Source organism: Stegodyphus dumicola, chromosome 7 (assembly GCF_044657685.1).
Source record: "Stegodyphus dumicola isolate Sdum_Otavi_A_Nest chromosome 7, ASM4465768v1".
NCBI classification, from domain to species: domain Eukaryota; kingdom Metazoa; phylum Arthropoda; class Arachnida; order Araneae; family Eresidae; genus Stegodyphus; species Stegodyphus dumicola.
The window spans coordinates 122,197,060-122,222,460 of record NC_140774.1 but is presented as its reverse complement, the minus strand read 5'-3'; the positions used below and the strand labels follow the sequence as shown (position 1 = coordinate 122,222,460).

Sequence of the window (25,401 nt, the reverse complement as noted above, 5' to 3'; positions counted from 1 at the left end):
TGGACATCGAAACGTGTTTTCGCTTTGTAGGTATCCTTTGGCAGCTCCAGAATCGAAAATTATTTTTGACATACTCAAAAGTTCAAGCTTACTTTTACAAAATTGCTCTAACAGTCTGCAAAAAATAATAAGCCGGATCCAATTCGAAGATTAAGGAACAACGCTATCTGCAACATTAACTGAAATAGATAATTAGATAATTTTAGCTTAGCTTATACCGTCCGTTATACATTAAATGCGCATGCGTAAACGTATTATGCGCATGCGTAAAGATATTACGAGCATGCGTGAACGCATTATATGTTGACGCATGCGCAGAAAGTTTGCAGCTTTGAGGTACGGATTATAGATGATTCCGGATTATGGGTGTCCAGATTAACGACTTTTGACTGTATATTATCCACGCTTTAATTTCACTTTTGTAATACCATTCTAAAAATAAAATAGATCCATAAATAAGATGTATTATTATTAAACATAAATTAACACAATTATTAATAAGTTCGAGAATATGATAAACTTTATGAAATTTATCAAGTAGCAAATATTTTACACTTATAATAGACGAACATATTTGAAAGAACATAAGTGACATTTTATTTTCATTTTACTAACAGTTAGCTTTATGTTTTTTTCGTCATGTCTCATTTTGTCACATACTTGTTCAGTCTAAAGGAGGTTTAATATTAGCAGGTAGATTTTATGTCAAGCGGCATAGGTTAAAATAAGAAGCTAGATAATAATCAGCATCATTCATCACAAAAGACTGGCTGTTGTCACTGCTGCTGCTTGCCTAGAAAGAGATCTGCTTATCAGGACAAACCTGAAAGGCCTGATGTAGGCAAGATTGGTAAGTTTTGAAAGTTAGGTTGGGCTTTGCCTGATGCAGTTTTTGTCGTAGATTCGTGTAGAGTTCCAGGGGTTGTAACCCAGTTAATATACTTTGAGATTCCAATAAGCCACTAAAGCACCAGAGGTGATACACTGTTTTATATTATTCTAAGTCTCACTAGATGCAAAGAATAAGTTTTACATGAATTTTTACTTTTTTGTGTTTTATCTTGTGACCATAGTAAGGATTAATGAAATTCAATGACACGTTTTAATATGCAGAGATAATTTTTAAGGGTAAGCAGTTAGTTATAAATAATTAAATTAGGTAGTTAGATAACCTTGGTCATTATGGATTTACGTGGCCACTATTAAGTTTTATTTATTTTTAACAATATTTGTTAAAAAAGCCCTATTAAAATCACAATCAAATAAAATTTCACAGTTTAAAATACATGTAATTTACGACATTGATTCTTAAACTATATTTAGATTTTAATATATTAGGATTTTAACATTAAAAGCTATGAAACATTTATGTTTTGTAACAACAACACTCAACAAAATATTTCTCCTTCTTTTTAATTTGAAGCCTTTCCAGTCATTTTGGTTAATTTATATCAATGTCCTTCTCTTTAAGCACCTTTTTCTAACAATCAGAAATTTGACTCAATATGCAAACCAGTTTTCTCACTACTTTCTGCGTCCTTTATCTTCTAACTTGTCAATCTCTCCACAATGTACCTATGATTGTTTACTTTATCTGGTAAAAGTTGAATAGTCCAAAACTCCCTGACAGACATTAAGTCCTTCTCATATCAATAAAATTCCGAGTTCCATACACAAGGACCTCATTCCGGATATGAATTCCTGGGGTATTTACAGGATTCCTTGCCTTGTGTGGTTTAATTTACATTGGTCAAACTAAGAGAGCTTTAAAATTTCACATTAAGGAACATGAGAGAAAAGGAAGAAAGAAAACACAAAAGTCTTCTGTTGCCTGGCATTGTTGGTCTGAAAATCACACTTTCAATTCTTCTGCAGCCAAAATTATTCAAAAAACATCTTCCAACAGTGAATTAATTTTCTAGAGCCATTTCACATTCAAAAAAATCTTTCTGTTCTAGTTAACGACCCTAATTCAAATCCATCTTTGCCTTCAGCCTTTAAGGAAATCATGCTTTAGTTCTCATTTCATCAACAGATGGCACCAGTAGCTTAACTCCTGTCCAGCCTTTCTTACCTTATCTTATCTAATCACTATATCTTGTTCACTTGCGCTTTTGCAGGTGAAGATTATGGTTTGGTAAAACCATCAAAACCAATCTTGTGAAAATTTGAAAATATAATGCCGATTTTTTAAAAAAATTATTTATTTCTTACACCCTTCATCATTTATATTTAAAAAAATTACACTGTTCTTTAATGTTTACAAAACATTAAAGAATGAAAGACCATAGAGATAGTTCTAATTATTCTAAGGGGGTATATTCTATAATATTTTTTACCAGTAAGATTTTTCCATTGCTTTTTTCCTTCTCTTTTTGCTCTAGTGATCTCCTGTTCTCATGCCCAAGTTTTATGACATTCTCTGAATATCTATAAGATATTTCTCCCGCCTTCTTAGCATGCCTTTGTGGTGTAGTGGTCAGCACACTCGGAGCCTATTCGAGAGGTCCATGGTTCGAGTCCCGGTGAGGGCATTGCTAATTTTTCATCTCTCCTGCTTTAAAAAAATACCTAATGTCTTTACATACCTACCAAAAAGTCTAAACAGCTTGGTCTAATAAACTGTTTTAATGGCTTCAGGTTACATACTATTATGATTACACCATAACATAAGTTGAACACCAGAATGATATAGATGGAAAATAAACATAAAATTTTAATCCACTTCCTCAAAATGATGATTTATTAATAATAAGCAACATTCATGAGATGGTTCTACCTAGTATAGAGAATAGTTCAAAACTATATGTCAAAAATGTAAAGGCAGGTAGAAGGAACCTCGGTAAGCAGATTTCGCATAGGAATGTGTGTGCGGTAATGCTGTATTAGCCTTCCAGCACGCACATATGTGCAAAATTTACGACAAATTCAGTTTTCAATGCACATTTTTCGCATATCGAAGCTGAGACGTTTGAAGGTTACTTCTATTTCTCTTTTCTACCCTTCCCCCTTCCACATGTGCCAACAGGAAGTCTTTTTTTTTTTTTTTTTAACTGGGCTTCTGTGCTACATGGCAGCTTTTTCATAAAAGTTACGACACACACGTGGTCGTGTTTTAAAATTCGGCACATATTTTTTTCAAATATTTTGTAATTTTGTGTTATTAATTGTCATGTATTATTTTAATTGGAATACATTTAGCTCGGTAAATTTTATATCGATTTTCATGGCAAAAAAATATGTGCAATCAGCTGATTTTGTTTGGATTTTCAAGAATTATCTGATGAAAAAAAGGAAACCTTTGGATGGGAGAAGAATAGCCATTTCCATTCCTTATTTTCTTTTATTTCTATTTCTTAGAAATAAATAAAAACATTAAAATTATTTTAAAGTGCATTTTTTAACCAATAAGAAGTAAATTTCCTTGCAGAAGTAAGTAATGCTAAACTTTCCTACCAAGGTGTTTTCCTTTTTATTGTCTATACTTGTCTTTGAGGAATATTAAAATTAGCTTCAGTTTTAAAATATGATTATTTAAAAATAAATTTAAAATTTTCTATAGTGAAATACATCATTGCATCTCCATCTCACTAACATTTAAAAATAATTTACTTATATTTGAATGTGATACATTTGTATTTTGCAATAATAAGATTATTTTATTTCTTAACAAATTTATTATCAATATTCATTCATTTCTGTCATTTTTTTGTGCCAAAAACAATACAAATGGATGTCGTAAAAAATATGACGCGCGCATGCTCATGTAAAATTGCCAAGCGCGCGTGCCGGAAGGTATAGTATGAAGCATGTATAGTATGAATAGCATGCTAGCTGGAGCTAGCATGTATAGTATGAATCAGAAAACTGTAAAGAAAAAAGAAAAAAAAATATTAACAGTTTACAATAGGTGCTCGAAAGAGCAGCCACCAACAGCGATACAAGATTCACAGCGGCGGTGCATGGATCGTCGTACATTAGAAAAGATGTCAGTCATGTAGAGCACATGTCCAGCAGCAACAGACAAAACGGCAACAAGATTTTCTGCAGATGTGATTGGACTCTCGTGCACAAGGTTTTTAATATGACTTCCAAAAGAAGAAATCCAAGCAGGTTAAATCAGGAAAACACGGTGGCCAGGGAACTGGTCTGTCCTGTCCTATCCAATGCTGGCCCTAGACATGCCCTGGTGATTCCTGATGTTCCGGCTGAAGTGAGCTGGGGCTCCATCCTGCTGGAACCACATTTGTCCACGAACAGCTGGAGGAATATCGACCAAAAATTCAGGTTAGACCTCCTGTAGGAAGATGCTGTGCATGTGGCCAGTTAAATGATTGGGTAGAATGTACGGTCCTATTAAGTTATTTTGCACAATGCCTGCCCAAACATTAATGGAAAACCTTTCTAGGTAGGTGTGTGTTATTGTGCCATGTGGGTTATCAAGAGCGCACAGTTGAGAATTATGAATGTTAAAATGTTACCTGACCGTGTAAAGGTAGCCTCATCAATGAATAAAACATATGCAGCTGGGAAAGTCTGCATGCCGACTGCTGTAGGTACTAAAAAGCAAAGTTGAGATATGGAATATAATCATCCCAGTCATTACTTTTACTCTCTGTAAATCATACAGATGTATACTGTGTTCATGTAAAGTCCTTAAAACAGTTGCATGGCTCATACCCAGCACACATCCTACAACTCTTGAGCTTGATGAAGGATTATCCCTTACAGTGTTTAGTATCCTTTCTTCTTTTGAGATAGTGGTTAATAAAGCTGACTGAAGTATCAAAGGGCCGATGTTTGTAAATTTATAGTGTCTGTGTGGAATGCGAGTACTCTAAATTTGCGGTGAGCCAAAAGGCCTCTTGAGAGGTTGGTTGCAGAGGGGAAGCGGTGGGAGACCCTCGGACGCACCCCACTTCAGGATGGCCCCCTTCAAAATTGGGGGCGGAACTGAGCAAAGTCATACTGTCAACTGTAGAGTGCCGACGGCTATTACCAATGCAATCTTGCACTCCTTGCCATGATGAAGTTCGTGGTTTTATTCTGATGTCACTGTCAGACAAGGGAGGTAAGTCTCGACAACAACAACAATGGATTAATAATTTCACACTTTATTAACTGTTTTATGAAATAACTAGTTATTCTATAAATGAACTAAAGATAGATTTTTAAAGTAAAAAAAATAAACAATTTGGCATTAAAACAAATCCTTTGTTTTATAAAATAACTGATGACAAATCATTAGTCTCTTGAAAAATACATTTCATATATAATTCTAGATTAACTGACAAATAAGGCTAGATTAACTGACAAATAATAAAGTAAAACAGAATATATAATATTCTTGCTAGATCATTTAAACAGTAATAAAAAATAACAGACTAAATCACACTAATAATTGTATTTATATTTTTACAACTTTATAGTGTTGCGAGGCCCCAACTTGTCAGCAACGGTGGTAGTCACTGCTATGAACTGTAAATTACACAAACTCGTAAGAAGGGTTTAAATCCCTTTTTATTCCACTTTAGAAATAACAGCTGTGTTCACTTGATGCTCACAAACTACGCCGACCCGGCGGTTTAACAAAACAGAAATGTGAAACTAAAAATAAATTACAGGATGAATAAATAATGAGATCACTATCTACGAGGCTCTAAAATCATAACTAACTTAACCACGTTCTAAGATACAGCTGAGATTCACCAAGCTTACTGATCAAGCAGTTAAAGATTCAACGAACTGCCGAAATAGGCACACAGGCCGAAACATGCAGTTCTTAAATTTCTACCTAGCAACCTTCACGCTCGCGATTCAAGAAGCACACATACAATCTCGTTTCCCTTCTATTTAAACTCAACTTACGTCTGCTAAAATTTGAATATACTGGGCGTTCTAATACAATTTACATACTTTGGCATTGGCAATTCTAGGGTAAAGTAAAGGCTTGACAGGAAAGATAGCTTAAAATAAATGTTAGTTAAAATAAATATAAACCCTACATTTGCCACTGCCAGAATTTGGTAAACATGGAAGCAGGTCCTAGAAACGACCTGTTGAAAAAGTTTCCATATTCTGACCTAAGACTTAAGAGCCCCGTTTACATAAAACAAACTGTTTCCTAAAACAATTACAATCATTTCTGTAGATGATTAAATTACCATATCTTCTTACAGGATCCTTTCTGGTCTTCATCAATCAATCTTTTTCTCTTCCTTCCAGCATCTGGAAGGAATAAGTATACTGATACTTATTGGAAATACATTATGATTTACACTTTTTTAACACTCGATACATTTTCATTTTCGATCCTTTTCTTTTCCTTATTTAACTGCTTACATTCACATTCATTCAAATATTCAAACATGAATTTAACTTTACCCTGGTTCTCCACCGTGTATGGTGTCAAATGGGAATCTTCGTGTTTTTGTATTACAACACTTCCCCTAACCACAATGATTAGTTAGAATTCAAACGACCAAATCTCACACACCTTAATCCAACATACTGAAACTCGATGAGCTATGTTTAACATTCTTAAAATTCAAGTGTAGGTGGAGAACCCTACAAAACACATTCATTCTAAATTCCCCCTCATTCATCTTTAGACATGCAGGCTTTCGCTCTAAAGCAGTGGTTCTTAACCAGGGGTGCCCACACCCCTGGGGGTACGGGAATGTATTTTGGGGGGTGCGGGAGAAGCCTCTACCTAACCATAAAAATTATTAAATATCATTTATTAAATTTCTTATAATAAAATATTTGAAATCTGCGATAGTGTCCCCAAGATTGAAGCTCATAAAAATTGGTACCTAGCTCACTTATCGGCAAAAGACACAGGAAAGAGCCGGTGCCAATGGACGTATACACTACGCTACGAAAAGGCCTAAAACGCTACAAACGAACGCGAACAGGCAGCCAGATGATGAAGAAAAGAAAAAAACTTTGTGGGTATACAACAGGAGAACGTTATCCCAGTTTGCGCATGCGCTGACCGCAATGCATCTTGTGTTACAAAATATTTTCAAACAGCAATCTCAGACCATCAAAGTTATTAGAGCATTTCATTGAATTCTGCATGGTGGCGAAAAAGCGCATAGCATGAACAGCTTGAAGTCAAAGAAGGCTCGGTTTGATACCAGTGGAATTATCCTAAAATTGTGCTGACCAGCAATTCAAAAACCTTTGTTAGAAGCATCATATCAAGTGGCATATTTATGTGCCAAAAAAAAAGAAACCTCACATGATCGCTGAAGAGTTGATTAAACCTTCTGTTTTAATTATTGCTAAAACAGTTTTAGATTCGGAAGCACATAAAAAAATCCAACAGATTCCATTATCGAATGATATTATACCATCGTGAATACAAGATCTCAGTGAAGATATTTTAATGCAAGTAATTGAAGACATAAAAATCACTCCACTAAAAATAAGCATGCAACTGGATGAGTCAACTGATGTTGATAATTGTAGCCAACTTTTGGTATTTGTCAGGTATGTGAAGGAAAAAGAGGTGATAGAAGAATTTCTATTTTGTGAGCCTGAGGTGAATACGAGAGGAATTAATGTTTTCAATTGCATCAAAAATTTTTTACTAAATATCAATTACCAATGAATGTGGTTTGGCTCAATATGCACTGAAGGAGCCCCAGCAATGTTAGGCAAAAATTCAGGATTTTTTTCACACATGAAAAGAGAATTACCGGAAGTTATAATAACGCATTGCATGTTGCATCGTCATGCACTTGTGTCGAAAGCATTGCCAGAAAGTTCAAAACAACATCTAACTACAGCAGTAAATGTAGTAAAATACATCCGATCTTAATCATCGCATTTTTCGTGCATTTTGTGAAGAAATCGGTGCTGATCATACCGTGCTCCTATATCACACCGAAATATGATGGTTATCTAAGGATCGCATGCTGCACAGAGTTTTTGAATTGCGTGAGGAAATTATTCAATTACTGACAAGTCAAAAATGTTATTTAGTAAAAGATTTTGAGAATAATGATGCAATGCTGAGGCTTGCCTACTTAGCAGACATATTTAGTCATTTAAATGAATTGAATCTATCAATGCAAGGATTTCGTATAAATATAATAATATCTAGTGAAAAATTATCCTCATTTATCGCAAAATTAGAAATTTGGATACTTCGAGTAGAAAAGGGGAATTTTGCAAACTTTCCCTTGCTTGATTCTGTTATTGCGAAAAATGAAAAGAATACAATTATACCCGACATTGAGACATTTGAGACGATTGAGAGAATCATTCAATGGATAATTTTCTACTGGAAATATTACCAAAACTCAGAGATGGATACTGGATCCATTTCTATTTGACTTAAATTTGATGGATGACAGTGATCTGAAAAAAGATCAACTTATAGAAATGCGAGCAAATGGACATGTTCAAATGGAATTCGAAGCAAATGGACATGTTCAAATGGAATTCGAACAGGAACACTGAATTATTGCAACAATTCTGGTGTTCACAGTTACAACGTTATCCAGAGTTGGCGAACGGAGCACTGCAGTTACTCTTACCCTTTGCTACCACCTACTTATGCGAAATAGGATTTTCATCGCTTTTGCATATAAAAACTAAAGCGAGAAATCGCTTAAATGCAAGTGATGACTTACGCGTATGTCTTGCAAAAAAAGGACCTCGCTTCGCCAGTATAATAATGAACAAACAACAACAGACTAGTCATTAATACAAATAATATTAATTTGTATTCATATAAAATGTATAATGTTTTTCAATCAGCAATAAGTTTTGCAAAAAATGTATTTTTCTAGACTAAAAAAATTAAAACACTTTTTTCAATGGGGTGCGGAGATATATTTTCAGATTCAATGGGGTGCGACTCGCTAGAAAGGTTAAGAAACACTGCTCTAAAGCATGATTTTATCTACTGTTTAATACTTAGATTTGTACTCGTTTCTTTTGAGCATTTACTTTTAGCATCTAAAATTTTATGCTTCTAGACTAAATTCTACTTTTACATAACTTTCAAGTATTTACCTATATTTACAAAATTCTAGTACATATGATTTTTACAATTTACAATAAGATGAATAAGATAAAAATAAAATTTTACTTCACGCCTTCTTCGCCAAGCTGGCGGCACTGAAACTAAATATTCCATTAATACAAGAATACGAAGTTATTTTTATCTTCGGCCAAATTTTGGCTTTAACATAACAGAATTAGTCTTTCGACCAACAGAAACTGCTTGTTCTTAGATTTTATACTTAAAGAAAATAATACTTTTGCCTTAGATAAATAAAGTAAAACAAAACTAAGTCTCAACCGAGACACATTGACTTCCATCAAAACATAGAACTTCGTATTTACGCATAACATTTCGGAACAAAAGAAAAAAATTTTATAGAAGATTTTAACTTATCTTTGAGTTTTCGATAATTGGAACTCCGACATCCTCTTCTGGCAGAACTGCTCCCACGTTATAGGTTTCATCGACGTCAGTCTTCTCCTTAGTGTCCTCCGAGTGTCGTCCATGTTGCTTTTTCTTTTTTGCCCTCTGCATGCTGGCCTCTTGGAGTGGTAGTCGTCGGGTTGCTGTCTTTTCCGTTTGGCCCCTGGACGGCTGGTCTTGGCGGCCTCCGGTCTGGAATCTTGCTTGAATTTCTTCTGTCGGTGCCAATCTTTTCATTCCTTTATCTGTCTTTTTCTTCTCATGAACGGCGGCCTTGTTTGCTCCTGACTTTCTGGCCCTGGAAGTGGTTTCTTTGACGCAGATTTTTCTACTGTAGGAAGTTGTAATTGGTCTTTTCCTGTTTACCTAAGATTCTTTACGAGGCGGCGTTGATTTCCTGCACTTCTTGAATACTGGAGTGTGACCATTTTCCTTCCTTCTTTTTGGGACCCTAGAATAACTTGTGTAGAAGGGCTAGGTTCCTCTTCTGTTCTCTGCTTCTTGGGAGGTGGAGCGGGTGGCATTAATTCTGGAATTTCCACTTCTTTTGTGCTTGAGTCCTGCAAGAAACTTTTAAGGATTTCAAAATCATTTTGATTATAATATTTTTCACCTGGTCGGGACTTGCTTTACAGGTTTCCCCTCTCTCGTTCTTAAGATACAATACGACTCCCTTGATTTCCTGTATTACATAGGGGCCTTCAAACTTTGGAGCCAATTTTGCAGTGAAATTATCTGGGGCACTTGATAGAGAAAATTTCCGCTTTAACACTTTATCACCTACTCTAAAATCTGCTTCACGTCGTTTTTGATCATAGTAAAGTTTCTGTCTATTTCTTGCCGTATCCGAACTTTTAACCGCCTGATCAATAAATTTCTGTACATCTTTTTGTTTAAACTCTTCTTCCCTTTGTTGCACAAAGAATAATTTATCTATTGGCGTAATTAACTTACACCCTAAAAATAATTCTGCTGGAGTTTTTCCAGTAGTATCATGATTTGCTGTCCTTAAAGCATAGGCTAACTCATTTATGTAGCTATCCCAGTGCTTGTGATGTGTGCTAACATAGCTTCGAATTATTTTTACAGTATTTTTATTAACTCTTTCTGCGATGTTTGCCTGTGGTATATACGGAAGCATTTTGATATGGTGTATGCCAAGTCCAGAGCAAATGTTTTCAAAAATTTGGCTAACGAATTGTTTACCGTTATCGCTAATGACTTTTATCAGTGCACCGTATTTTAAAATGTACCTGTGTAAGAATGCATCTGCAACTGTTTTGGCTGATGTGCGTTTAAGTGCAACAATTTCTGTCAACTTTGAAAAATGATCTACAATTACAAAAAGAAAACTATTTTTATTTAACTCACTCTGGGGAAAAGGACCAAGAAGATCTATGCCTAAAATTTCATTCGGAAATGTAGTGCAAATGCTATTTAAGTACCCGGCCGGGCTGTAATTAATATCATTTATTAATTGACATTGACTGCAGGACCTGACATACGCAGTTACTATTTTGTATAATTGCGGGAAATATACCGCCTCGTGTACCCTTTTTAAAGTCTTTCTGACCCCTAAATTACCCGATGTTGGCGCGTCGTGTAATTCCTTCAAAATGCTCAATCGAAGAGAGGCTGGGATGACTGGTCTGTACTCAAAATTTTCGTTTGTTGATTTCGTATAAAACAATAAATTATCTATTATTTCATAGTTTTCTGCTCTACTTCTTATTGCGGCGACATCTGTATGTTCAAATATTTCGGGGTCTTTTAAATAAGCATAAATACTTCCAAATTCAGAATCAGCTTTCAATTTAGCAATAACTGTTTCTCTAGAATCTAAAATTTTAGAAGTCAACACAGCGCATTTGAATTCATTCCCTTCATCGTCCAGTTTTATTCGGGATAGTGCGTCAGCTACATTATTTTCTTTCCCTGGTTTATATTTAATTATTAGATTATATTCTTAAAGTTTTAAAGCCCATCTTATTAACCTGGGCGTTAGGTTTTCCCCCGAGTAAAGTCTACCAACAGCCACATGATCCGAAAAGAAAGTTTTACGAAAAAATGCCAAAGGATGGCCATTCTGCACGAGAACCGCACCTACGGCATAGTCCGACGCATCTGCTGCAATTTCCAGGTTTTCGTCCCCTTCCGGGAATTTCAAAACAGGGGCATTGATGAGTGCTTCTTTTAACCTTTCAAATGCTGTATTTGCTTCTGCTGTCCACGTAAGCTTACTTTTTTTTCTTTTAATTACAGTCAAAAGTCGTTAATCCAGACTCGTCGGGACTTCGGCGATTCCGGATTATCGATTTTTCCAGATTATAGATCATCAGTTTAAATCTCGTAAGATGGAATGCGGAAATTCTAAAATTAAAAATATGAAACCGTAATTTATGAAATAAAGAACAATTATGATCTAAAGGGTATCAAAATTTGCAAAAAGAAAAAGCTTAATATTTATTTGTTTACTTTATTAAACATTTCTTTCAATGTAAGTTGTTTAAGTTTTGCTTCGTTTCATGTTATAATACTTTCTCTTTAATTCTATTAAACAGACATAATTTCTTGTTCAGTTACAAAGTTCCGCTGTTCAAGTCCTATAATTGCTGTGTCGAGAACACCGACTAATTTGTCAATTGAAATTTTTTCGTTTTCAATAACCTCTGTCACTTTCTTCGCTATCGGAAGCGAATTATAATGACGAGGAACTTGTTTTAAATCATATCAAAGACGGAGCATATCGAGATGAAATACTACATTTGGTAAGGAATTATAAGCCAAATAAAATAAACATCTGCGCTGAATGAAATAAACATCTGCGCTGAAGATAAGGATAGTGCTGACAGATCAACTTCCAATTCATTACGCGCCCGCCGCGGCTTTCCCCCTGCCGAGCAGCGTGAAATTGATAAACAGATTTGGGATTTCAAAACATACTTTCGCTTTAGATCCTTTACATATTAACAAATATATATCGGAAATTCTATTTGATATTAATCGAAAGTTTAAGCTTACTTTTATAAAATTGCTCTTACAGTCTGTAAAAAATAATAAGCAAGATCCAATTTGAAAATTAAGGAACAACGCAATCATCAACATTAACTGAAATAGATAATTTTAGCTTATACGTCCATTATACATAAAACGCGTACGCGAAAACGTATTCTGCACTTGCGCACACTCATATGTGCAGTCGTAAAAGGTCTTACGTGCACGCGTAAACGCCTATGCGCATGTGTCAACGCGGCGCATGCGCAAAAAGTTTTTAGTTTTGAGGTCCGGATTATAGATTATTCCGAATTATGGGTGTCCGAATTAACGACTTTTGACTCTACTAGCAACGGTTCAACAATGTTTGCGAAATCTTTTATGAACGACAGATAATAAGAACATAACCCAAGGAAAGAAGAAAGTTTCTTGGCGGTATTGGGAGGTGGGAAATTCTTGATGGCTTTTATTTTTGAATCCTGAGTTTCTATACCGTTTTGCAAAATTTTATAACCCAGATATTTAAGTTCTTTAGTCGCGAACTTGCATTTTGATGCGTTAATTGTAAGACCGGCCTCTTTTAATAATTTAAAAACCTCTTCCAAATCTTTAATATGTTGTTACAACGTACTACTCGTTATAATTATATCATCTAGATAGATTAAAGTCGATTTTCCTAGGACAGGCTTTAGAACAATGTCCATAGCTCTCTGGAATGTTGACGGGGCCCCACACAACCCAAAGGGCATGTGTAAAAATGCATAAGTGCCTGATTTTGTGAAAAACGCGGTTTTATGTATATCTTCAGGTCTCATAGCTATTTGATAGTAGCCAGACGTTAAGTCCAACGTAGTCATGTATCTCGTAGACTTAATCTTTCTAATAATTTCCTCTATTACCGGCAAAGGGTAAACCAGGAACTTAGTAATACTATTAAGCTTTCCGTAATCGATAGCAAACCTCCAAGCCCTTTTATTCGAAGGAGGGAAATCGTTCTTTTTCCTACATAGTACGACTGGACTCGTGTACTCACTATTTATGGGCATTATTATCTGGTTCTGCAGCATTTCCTGAATGTGTTCCTCGATAATTTGCTCTTTCTGCTTATCATACCGGTGGGGTTTAGTCCTACAGGGTTTATCGGCAGTTAGTTGTACATCATGTGTTACAATTTGACAGTTACCAGGCCATTCTGAAAACAAGTTTGAAAAAGTACTCACCACTTGCTGGATGGCTTGGCTTTCATGGACACTCAAATGGCTAAGGTCTACCTGCGGTTGTTTCACTGGCTCCACCACCTTCCGATCCATTTCCAGCATAATCGAATTCTCCTGAAAATTTAGCTTGGTTTTCGCAGCCTTTAAAAACTCCATGCCTAAGATGACTGGATTCTGCAAATTTTTCACCACAAAAATTAATACTTTAAGGCTTTCATCTTTTATCTGTATTTTTAATGATAATTTCCCGATACATTGACAGGTTTTTCCTTGGGCCGCTATGATTTCCGTGTTTTTATTTTTAAATAATCGTAACCTATTAAAATTCTTCTTGAAAAATGTATCACTCATAAAATTACCTTCTGCCCCTGTATCAATGAGGGCTTCTACTGGTACATCGCCAACCAGGACTTGTATAATTGGTAATTGGGAATTCTTTATCATGACTGTGTTCAAGTATCTTCTTGAGGGTTTTTCGAAACTTCCGGGGTCTGAACCCTCGCTTTTACAGGCCCCTCTACTCGTTTAAAGCTTTCCTTTCAACTTCTGCCTTCTGGGTACGCGGACGGTTGTTTTCAAATTTCCTTTTTGGGCCTTGACCTTCGAGCTTTGATGAGTTAGCTTGATAGCTCTTTCCCCCATAAGAGCGATTTGTGTTTCTGGCCTGTTCAGTTGAGGATTGCCTTCGGAGATCTTGAGAATACGATACCCCTCTAGCTTTTTCCGCTATTCTGCAATTTTGGAACTTGACCGCCAACTTGAAGAGTTCCTGCAAGGTACATGGATTTCGGATTTCTAAATAATCTTGGAAAGAAGGTAGTAATATTATTTCAATTATCTCTGAGTCGGATTTCTTCCCATATAGCATGTTTGTCAGCTTAACTTTTCGCAGAATGAAGTCCGTCAAATCTTCTATATTACGTTGATAAAAACTATACAGTTCGGCTTCTAGCTTTGCTCGGTCTTTCATTATGGGGAAGGCCTTTAATAATGATATTTTGAAATTTTCAAAGGTATATGTTTGGCCTCCGAATTCTCCTAATAAAAATTTCCCTATACTCTTCCACCATAGTGAGGCTTGTCCTCTTAGTGCAGACGTGGCAATGGCAACTTTTTGTCTTTCAGGCACAGGGTATAACTGGAAGTGATTTTCGAGGCCTTCTAAAAATATCGCAACTGAATTTTTTCTGTTGAAATTGATGTTTGGCTTGATAGATAGTCTCATCGTTTGGACCAGGTATCCAAATCCTTCTAACTGGTTCACCATTTCTTGCTGTTGGAGTTGTACAGGAGCTTCCATCCAGTTTTCGGCCATCTCAGTTCGTAAGATGTTCGGGCACCAATATAGTGTTGCATGGCCCCAACTTGTCAGCAACAGTGGTAGTGACTGCTATGAACTGTAAATTACAAAAACTCGTAAGAAGGGTTTAAATCCCTTTTTATTCCACTTTAGAAATAACAGCTGCGTTCACTTGACGCTAACAAACTACGCCGACCCGGCATTTTAACAAAACAGAAATGTGAAACTAAAAATAAATCACAGGATGAATAAATAACGAGATCACTACCTACGAGGCTCTAAAATCGTAACTAACTTAACCGCATTCTAAGATACAGCTGAGATTCACCAAGCTTACTGATTAAGCAGTTGAAGATTCAATGAACTGCCGAAATAGGCACACAAGCCGAAACACAAGGTTCTTAAATTTCTACCTAGCAACCTTCACGCTCGCTATTCAAGAAGCACACATACAATCTCGTTTCCCTTCTATTTAAACTCAACTTACTTCTGCTAAAATTTGAATATACTGCGTGTTCTACTACAATTTACATACTCTGGCATTGGCAATTCTAGGGAAAAGTAAAGGCTTGACAGGAAAGATAGCTTAAACTTAAAATAAAAATTTAAACCCTACAAACTTATAAAAGTTATTAGGCTACTTAGTCCTGCTGGCAGTAAAGCAGCTTTTGCGTGCCAACTTTACTAATGATAAGGCATTTTCAAATACATTAACGAAGGATCTGTACTATGTAACAATTGGGCAATCGTTATTCTATAAAATAACTAGTTATATCGTAGAATACAATTATATATATTTTAAACGATTCAATAAGGTAATTCATGTAACATAGATATTTTATGAAATGGCGGATTCCAGGCTTTAACGAGAACATAAATAAGGGACTAAATCGAGCTGTGGACTGTGAACAAACTGTTAATTTTCAGTAAGGGATTGATGAAATCATTTAGTTACAGGAACGATAATCATTAATAGAATAGAATAGAAAAATTGTCTCCCCATTAATTCTTATCTACCGGGGGACCTGCCCTCAACCTGGATCTCTTACCAGAATGCTGCGAAATAAATCTATTGTAGAACAAGTAGGGGAGAAATGCAATCTTTCCAGACGCATCTTGAAAAAATCTCTTTCCTAAATGACCTTGGTAAAATGCAGCTAGCTCAGCGTCTTGCACTTAACGCCTCCCTCAAGACAGCCCGATATAACCCTGCTGGTCAAATGAGAATTTGGCTCTTTTCTCCAACTCGGATTGGCAATATTATTTGGCAAGAGTGCCCTCCTTCCCATTTCTTTTTTTTCCAGGCGACTTTTTTCCGTGCACCTAAGTTTCAATAAGTCTAGAATGACCAAAGACGTATACGTATTTAACATTTTCACTTCAAAAGAATCTCAGTATTTATTTCTAACCTTTTCTGTGTGTGATTTATATCTGATGTCTTAGTTATAAACTGTGCTCCAATATCCAGAGAACTTCCAAATGGACTCCTCTTTGTACACATACGCCCACCTGTACAGCAGAAAAGAGAAACTGTACTTTAATACACTAGAAAATACCATATTGTCATTATTAAAAACATACAAAAATGCTTTTGTAAAAGAGATCAGGAAAAAATTCTTTGCAGAGGATAATTATTTCACTATCACAAACTTAAATAAAAGCATATGATTATATTATACATAATTCATGAATTTTTATGCAATTCTAGTTAAATGTTCAACTTTAGGTTTTAAAATATATATTTAACATAAACGTTGCACATGACAAAACTTACGAGAATTCCAAATTAAATTTGTAACTGACATTTATGAAGTTTTGTAGAATATGTTAATTTCAGTTTATATTTGCCAAAAAGAACTATGTCTTATATTAATCAATGGTATTTACAATTTCGATGTACAAAATAATTTAACGGCTATCGTGAAATTATGAATTATACTGCAAATTAGTTATACGACTTCAGTATGATTATTTGTAAATTTTTTTGGTAAAATCCTAGTAGAGCCCACACCGATGATGACAAACTGGGAAAGTGCACACTACTTTGCACGCAAAATCGCCAACTTGAAAATAACAAGTCAATGAATTGCACAAACTTGTATCCATGTGCACATAGACCTATTTTCACTTAAAAAAACATCAGAGTATTGCACAAACTTGGCACTGTACACTCCATTGACTTTATCCATGTACGCATCGATACGCGCCATAACCAAATCATTCGCGCCAAGGGTGTGGACTCTGCGAGGATCCAAACTTTCTTTTTACTTCAAAAAATGCTTAAGATAAGATGATATTATGGTATAAGATAATGATATGAGCATTAATAACAACTATTCATTACGCACTCAAGTTCTCAACATTATTTAATGAAAATAACAATTAGGTTATGTCGTGAATTTATATCTCAACTGTATCTTATTTCTTAGTATTTTGAAGAATCTCCCTTGGTAATTATCATGAAATTCAAACCATAACTGTTGACTATTTTCTTTTCAGTTCTTTCTTGTTAAAAGATTAGAAAAATAAAACAAGGAAGAATATATTCGAATAACTGGTTTTACACATTTGCTCAGAGAAAGTCAGTTACAGAAAAAAGTAAGATTAGCGAAATTTTAGCACGCACGCACACACACACACACACACAAAATACAATTATTAGTTTAAACAATTTACCAGTTCCTTTAGATTTTTCAAAAATAATGATACTTATTTGCTGCAATTTCTCTTTTAACATCATAGCAGTCAAAGCTCCTGTAATACCTGCCCCTACTATGCAAATACGATGCATAATTACTAATTTTTAAATCAATAAAATTTTTAGATTTAAAAGAAAAGGCTACATCGCAGAATAGGCTGCATCAGTCGATGCTGTGTTTACTTCTCTTATGCTTGGACACGCCTTTTTATGACGTAATATTGGTTACGCCTCTTCTTCAAAACAAGTTATAAGTATGCTATAGCTTCGTATTTAAAGAAAACTTATATTATATTTTAACTGAGTTGAAATAGTAGGTTTATAATGTTTTGTGCGAGATTTTTTAAATTGTAAATCTACTTTTGTATGTTGTGTGGTATTGTTAGCATTTAGCGCAACGAATTATCTCTCACAAATGTATTATTAAGATACCAAACGATTGAAAACGATCATTAGCAAACGATTGAAAATATTGAATGCATGAATTAAAAATTATAACCGTAACTTCTGAAAATACAGAAAAGAATTCTTTTGCTTAAAGAGATTCGTCCTTCATATTGCTTTCTAGTAATTTCTAGAAGCGGGGGCTGTGTGATCACCGAGGCAAGCGGCAGCACGATCCTGCGCTCGCCTTGGTGATCACACAGCCACAGATTTTTAGAACTATGAGCTTTCCTCTTGGTGATTATCAATTAAATTTCTTTGAAAAATGTTTATTTTTCCCCTACAAAACCTATATCATTCCAATGAATTTCGGCTCCGATGTTGACGAGAATAAAACAGCGGACAATGTAAGGATATACTCCAAAAGCCTGGAATTTTAAGATAAGTACTTTTCTTTCATCTAAACTAAATCAAATTTCTATAAATAAGTACCTTTAAATCAATAAATCTTAATTTTTCATCAGTTTAAAGCATTAAAAAATACTTGAAATTGCCATTGCTTGTGGCTTCCTTTGTGTATCAACTCGAAACAGACGCCAGCGTTATCAGTTCACGTCTGTCAACACTTACAAAGCCCTTAAAGAATCTCGAGAGAGGGAAAATTTGGGGATGAGAGGGATAATTTGGGCATCGCGCTATTTCCCTCTCGGATCTTCTGGATTCTCTTTTCTTTCTAGATCGCTTGAATATAGTTTCGCCTTTAAATAATATTATACCTCACCGATTTTTTCTCATACTGTTCTTTGCTATCTGTTAAATGTCCATATGTAAGGGATGGTTTATTCTTCACCGCCTTAAATGAATTTTTAGAACTATGAGCTTATATAAATAACAGTGTGCCTCATTGTGTTATATTAACATTATTTAACTAGTAATAAATTATGATAGTAAAATAATTAATCTTGTAATAAATTATGATAGTTAAATTAATAAATACTGTTTAATTTGTGTTTTTAATACATATACTCAGTTATTTACACACATAAATATATATATCTATATTTTATTTTATTTATTTATTTATTTTTTGGGTGTATGCGGTTGTGGTCTTGTATTGTATATGGTTCTATGTTGTTAGTCTGCTGCTGCTTTTTGAAAAATGTATGAAAATGTTGAGAATGAAAGTAGCATAAGTTACTTTGGTTAAATTAATATATACTTTTGTTTGATGACCTTTGTTGATATCTCAGGATGCAAGCGTACATATTACTTTATATTCCATGCTAAATACCTTGATACGAAGCATTTTAACACCGTCAATATTTGTTTTTTTCCCAGTAACACATCTATTCACCATTACCAAACACACTCACTACACAAACACACCTGTGAGACACTATTTATTGTAAATGAAGACAGTTTCTTCTCCTTTTAACTACACTCATGGACACAATCGTATTTTAGGATATTTTCTACTTCTTTTTCTTTTCTTTCTATAGGCCCTTTTTTTTTTTTTTTTTTTTTTTCTTTTTCCCTCTATTATTTTTGGGCCATTTATTTTAAATTTTATTTTGTCCCATCTTTTCTTCCTGGCCTTTTGAACTCGTACAAGATGTACGAAGTTCCTTTTTACTCTCCTCAAATACGAAATTGCCCCTCTTTCTATATACCTTTCCTTCGCACCTATGCTTGATTTTTCGCCCATCGGTGCAGAAAGACTTAGCGGGTGCAAAACAAGACATCTGTCTACTTTGTCTGTCTGTCTTTTGCTTAAAGAGGAGGGCGCTGTGATCACGTACGATGGAGGCAGGATCTTGGAAGAGCTCCTTAATTTTCAAAGGTGTTTTCCGGAAAATCTTCATTTATTTCAGAAAATTTTCGCGAATATCCTCTGCATTGTCTCGTTCTCAAAGCTGGGAGTTCTCCTGTACCTGGGGGGTCTTGTCTTCCTTGCAATCTTTTGCAGCACTAAGACGGAGCGTTCAGATAAGTAGAACTTCTTTTCTCTAAGCTAAATCAAATATCTGTCACTAAAGTACCTTTAAATTCATTCATTTATTATGATCATTATTATTATTATGCTCATTTTATTATGTTTTGGCATTAAATACTTAGTAATTGCTTTAAATCATGTGGTTCTTTTTTGGTTACTATCTCGTAGGGACGCTATCCTTATCAGTAGCCCTTATTAAGGCTCCTTAGAGGAGCCTTAGCCCTTATCAGTAGTGTTAGCCCTACCCATTGGGGCCCCTTTGAGGAATGTCTCGAGAGCTAAAAACACGATCTCGGGCCTCAATGAATGTACAGAGTTGTAGTTTTTGCTCCTTTAATCTATATTTCCTATCTATTTAAATTAAAAGCATATATTAATGCAGTGTGCCTCAAATTGATAAAATAGTACACATATAATAAATTATGACCATTAACTTAATAAATAAATAAAATGCTTATTTTTTTAAAAAAAATTAATTAATAATAATAATAAAAAAACTCCGTAATTTATTTACTTATTTATTTTTGCTGATATGATCTCGCCTTGTGTTGGATTTATGATTTTATCTGATGGTGTTTTCTGAATATATAAATATGTTGGAAACCGCAATAGATGATGTTACTTAGTTTAATGTATAACTTTGCATGATATTATATGTATCTTGATCTTATGTGTCTTCTGTTACTGTGTCTCAAGGTAGAGGCTAATATTGGTTTCCATGTAAAAAAATAAAAGTTTAAATTTAAAAAATTTTAAATTTTAGTTTCCCTGTTATAGCAAAAGTTAGCTTCTAAACCTGACTTATACTGTTATGTGACTGGACCCCCAAAATTTATTATTTTATTATTAATTTTCCCCATCTTTACCTCTATTCAGCTTTACAAAACACACTCATTACACACACCTGGAAGACTGTATTTAATGTAAATGATAACAACTTTGACTACACTCATGAACACAATTGTGTTTTTTTTTAACAAAATTAAAAAATTAAAATTTTTAAAAATCAATCTCAATTTCAAAAATAAAAATATGTAGAAATTCTAATTTGTGAAATGTGCGCTACAACCAGCTTTCTCTTGACAATTATACACGCTGCAATAGGCAATTAATGTTAAATTTCTGCAAGTTGTCCCTACTCCTCCGGATGTGAATAAGGTGACAGCCGGCAACGCCTCAGACGAGGGAGGAAACCCGTTTGGGTTAGGCTATTTCTTATAAGGTCCATGGGTTACACCTCTTCTTAAGAACAAGTTATAAGTATTCTATAACTTGGTATTTAAAGAAAACTTAAATTATATTTTAACTGAGTTGAAATGGTAGGTTTATAATGTTCTGCGCGAGATATTTTTAATTATAAATCTACTTTTGTGTGTTGTGTGGTAGTGTTAGCATTTAACGCAAAGAATTATCTCTCACAAATGTATTATTAAGGTACCAAAAGATTGAAAACGATCATTAGCAAACGACTGAAAATATTGAATGCATGAATTAAAAATTATAACCGTAACTTCTGAAAATAGAGAAAAGAATTCTTTTGCTTAAAGAATGTTTTGATTATTGATGAGTGTGTCTAATTCAGTGCTTACTGCAGAATGGATGAGTATCTGAATCTGGATTTTTTTATCAGTTGGAGCGAAGAGATAAAAAAAGCGTTTTTGAGGGGTGCATGGAGAAAGGTTTGATTGCAATATCGTATAAGTGCCCAATTTGTGGAACAAATATGAAACTAGTAGAGCGAAAAAACCTTATAGACGGTTTTGAGTGGATGTGCAGAGTTACTGAAAGCGAATGTAGCCATCGAATTTCAAGATCAATTCGAAAGAACTGGTTTGCGAAGAGTAAATTGAGCATGTGTGATGTTTTGCGAGTTACCTATATGTGGTTGGGTAAGTGCGGGAATGATTTTATACGAACGGAATTACGTATTGCTAAAAATACGGTGACAGATTGGAAAAGTTTTTGTAGAGAAGTATGCATGGAGTTATGTTTGAAGGAGAATGTTAAGTTGGGTGGGGAAGGTGTCATTGTCGAAATCGACGAAAGCAAGTTTGGCAAGCAAAAGTATCATAGAAGTAAAAGAGTCGAAGGAAAATGGGTTTTTGGTTTGGTTGAGAGAGGAATAGATAAATGCGTCTTTAGAGTTGTTGAAAACAGAGGTGCCGAAACATTGCTAGAAATCATTAAAGAGAATGTTCTACCAGGATCGATTATTATATCCGATTGTTAGAAAGCGTACGACTGTCTCGAGTTCGAAGGGTATGCGCACCTGAAAGTCAATCATAGCTTGAGTTTTAAAGATCCAGAAATGTGGTGCGCAATGCCGAGTTTGTGCAATTCTGGGATGTTTTTTTAAGTGAAAATAGGTTGATGTGCACATGGGCAAAGCCAATGTGGTGCGTGATGCCAAATTTGTGCAATTCTGGGATGTTTTTTTAAGTGAAAATAGATCGATGTGCACATGGGCAAAGCCATGTGGTGCGCAATGCGGAGTTTGTGCAACTCTGGGATGTTTTTTTAAGTGAAAATAGATCGATGTGCACATGGGCAAAGCCAATGTGGTGCGCAATGCCGAGTTTGTGCGCGATGCCGAGTTTGTGCAATTCTGGGATGTTTTTTAAGTGAAAATAGGTCGATGTGCACATGAGCAAATCCAATGTGGTGCGCAATGCCGAGTTTGTGCAACTCTGGGATGTTTTTTAAGTGAAAATAGATCGATGTGCACATGGAAAAAGCCGATGTGGTGCGCAATGCCGAGTTTGTGCGCGATGCCGAGTTTGTGCAATTCTGGGATGTTTTTTTAAGTGAAAATAGATCGATGTGCACATGGGCAAAGCCAATGTGGTGCGCGATGCCGAGTTTGTGCAATTCTGGGTTTTTTTTAAGTGAAAATAGGTCGATGTGCACATGGGCAAATCCAATGTGGTGCGCAATGCCGAGTTTGTGCAACTCTGGGATGTTTTTTTAAGTGAAAATAGATCGATGTGCACATGGGAAAAGCCAATGTGGTGCGCAATGCCGAGTTTGTGCAACTCTGGGATGTTTTTTTAAGTGAAAATATATCGATGTGCACATGGGAAAAGCCAATGTGGTGCGCAATGCCGAGTTTGTGCAACTCTGGGATGTTTTTTTAAGTGAAAATAGATTGATGTGCACATGGGCAAAGCCAATGTGGTGCGCAATGCCGAGTTTGAGCAATTGTCTGATTTTTCTTTAAGTGAAAATAGATAAATGAGCACAAGGACACCGAGTTTGTGGAATTCTTTAATGTTTTTCGAGCGAATACTGATCGTTGTGTAAAAGGGAAAACGAGGTTGTGCGTGATGTCGAGGAGTAATGTGACTTTATTTATGTGCAATGTTTAACATATCGTTTGTGTATTTTAAATTTGTATTGTTGTTTTAATTGTGAATTATATTTAAGACATAATTTTTCATTTAAATTGTATTTTTAATTTTTTGTTTTTTGATATGTTTATAACGCTTTCCGATTTACGATATATATGGATAGTCCGACGATCGACTCAACAGTAGCAAAACTGTAAACTTTAACGCTTGAAGTAACGTTTACCTCATATTTTAATACGTAGTGTTTGGTATCGTAATTGCAAATAATATGTGTGTGTGTGCGTATGTGAAGCATTGCTTAGTGTTCCAAGTTTGTAGTATTTATTTTATTATATTATTTTCTTTCATTCTGAGAAATTAGATTTTTTTATTTATTAATGCGTAGAATTGTAGCATGCCTGCACAGAATATAGCGTGATTTAGGAATTTTAGAAACTGATATGAAAGCTGTGTAATGATGTTCATATGCAATAAAAAATATTCTTTTTTTATTAACGTAAAGTTTAAAATTTTTAGAAATAATGAAAATTGTCTAATTATTGGTATGTAAGGAATTATGTCGTTACGTAGCAAGAAGGTAATTTGTAAAAATGATAAAATTGAAATGTTCCGCAATATGAATTTAAATTAAAAAAAAAATAGTTTATTTGTATAAATAAAAAAAATTAATAAAAAAAATAATAATTTAATATTGAAGCTCTACAACTATTAGAGACTGCGACGTTGTTTATCGTTTTAATAATTGGTAGAATTCGCTCACTGTATCATGGTAATTTTATAAACGATTTATTATACTTATTATCAGTAACGCCTAAACTTAAATGTTATAAATGTAAATTAAAAGTAACTAATTTGATATTAATTTACAATAATAAACAATTTATTATTGTTATTTTTAAGAGAAAATAGAAAGTACACGTAGTGTAAATGCGAGACTACATTGTGACGTCATAAGCTTAGTCCCACCCATTTAATGACGTCACGCAGCTCCTCATACTGAACTTTGTTGATGCAGCCTATTCTGCGCTTTTACCAAAGAAAAATACAATTATCTCAGAAATGAACAAATTCAGTGTATAAAGTTTAATTTTAGTAAACAGAATAATAGCTGCATTATGCTCTACGGAAAGAAGAGTAGAAAGATTTCTTGTTTAGCATCCGCCAAGTCTTTCTGCCCACAAGGCGAATAATAAAGCTTAGCTATTAAAGAAGAAAAGTTATAAAGAGAGAAAAGAATTTCGTAGCATTTAAAAAGATATCTTATAACACAAACTGTGTTTCCAATAACAATTGTGTTTAAAAGAAAAACTTTTTCATCGCAACATGAGTGAATCACGAGTTTTGAGCCTCAGTTCGGCCATATAAATTAGCTTATAAGAAACAGTATATCACTAACAATCACTGGAATTCTTAATTTATTATTAAGATTTCTGAAGTGTTTTCGTATCTTATTTTTCTTTATATTTTATGTTTTACATCTTGTTTTCATCTCATGTAGAAGAGGAAAAAATAAATAACAATATCAGGCTAAAATATCCTCAACCCAACATAAAACAGCACATGTGTTAAAAGCACGTATTATTTACACTTCGTGGTTAGAAATAAACATGGGTAAAAGGAAGCATAAAGTAAATATTTTTGTATTTTTCTTCACATATAAAATATACCTGTATTTATTTGCAGTTACGAAGTTTCCCCTCTCAGGCTGTAAGAAGCGTACCATAAATAGTTTTTAGAATTTAATTGCTCTTAAAATATACATTGGAAGTTCTATTCGTTTTTGCAGAACTTTTAAAAAATTGGTGTTAAAGGAACATGATTTCTGTTTATTTCATGTGCATTAAAAAATTTCGTAATCCTTTTAACAGTATATTTTGTCGGGATAAGAATGTGAAGTGTAGGGATATTATGATTGCTGGTAAAAGTTTACAATTGGGTGCCCCTTGTTTTTTGGCGATTCTTTTTGATGCCAAATTCGGCGCCATGAAGGCACAATTCAAGGTGGCCGCTATACAAAACCAAA

General features: G+C 34.5%; 2 protein-coding genes across 4 annotated transcripts in view; one reads left to right on the top strand and one right to left on the bottom strand.

The window, feature by feature from the left end:
* Window positions 1–17,849, bottom strand: part of LOC118197852 (renalase-like) — a 37,766-nt gene extending 19,917 nt beyond the window's left edge. The window contains exons 1-2 of one of the 3 annotated variants that reach the window (XM_085820776.1): window positions 17,633–17,849; window positions 16,366–16,465 (exon numbers count right to left, since the gene is read on the bottom strand). In XM_085820776.1, coding sequence (XP_085676902.1) covers window positions 16,366–16,465; window positions 17,633–17,747 — 215 coding nt within the window. In that variant the 5' untranslated portion in view covers window positions 17,748–17,849. The remainder of the gene's footprint in view (window positions 1–16,365; window positions 16,466–17,632) is intronic. The other 2 variants (XM_035369408.2, XM_035369407.2) reach the window with 2 other exon arrangements.
* Window positions 17,850–24,871: 7,022 nt separating this feature from the next.
* Window positions 24,872–25,401, top strand: part of ppan (Brix domain-containing protein peter pan) — a 46,874-nt gene continuing 46,344 nt past the window's right edge. Inside the window, exon 1 of the mRNA XM_035369409.2 lies at window positions 24,872–25,006. Coding sequence (XP_035225300.1) covers window positions 24,986–25,006 — 21 coding nt within the window. The 5' untranslated portion in view covers window positions 24,872–24,985. The remainder of the gene's footprint in view (window positions 25,007–25,401) is intronic.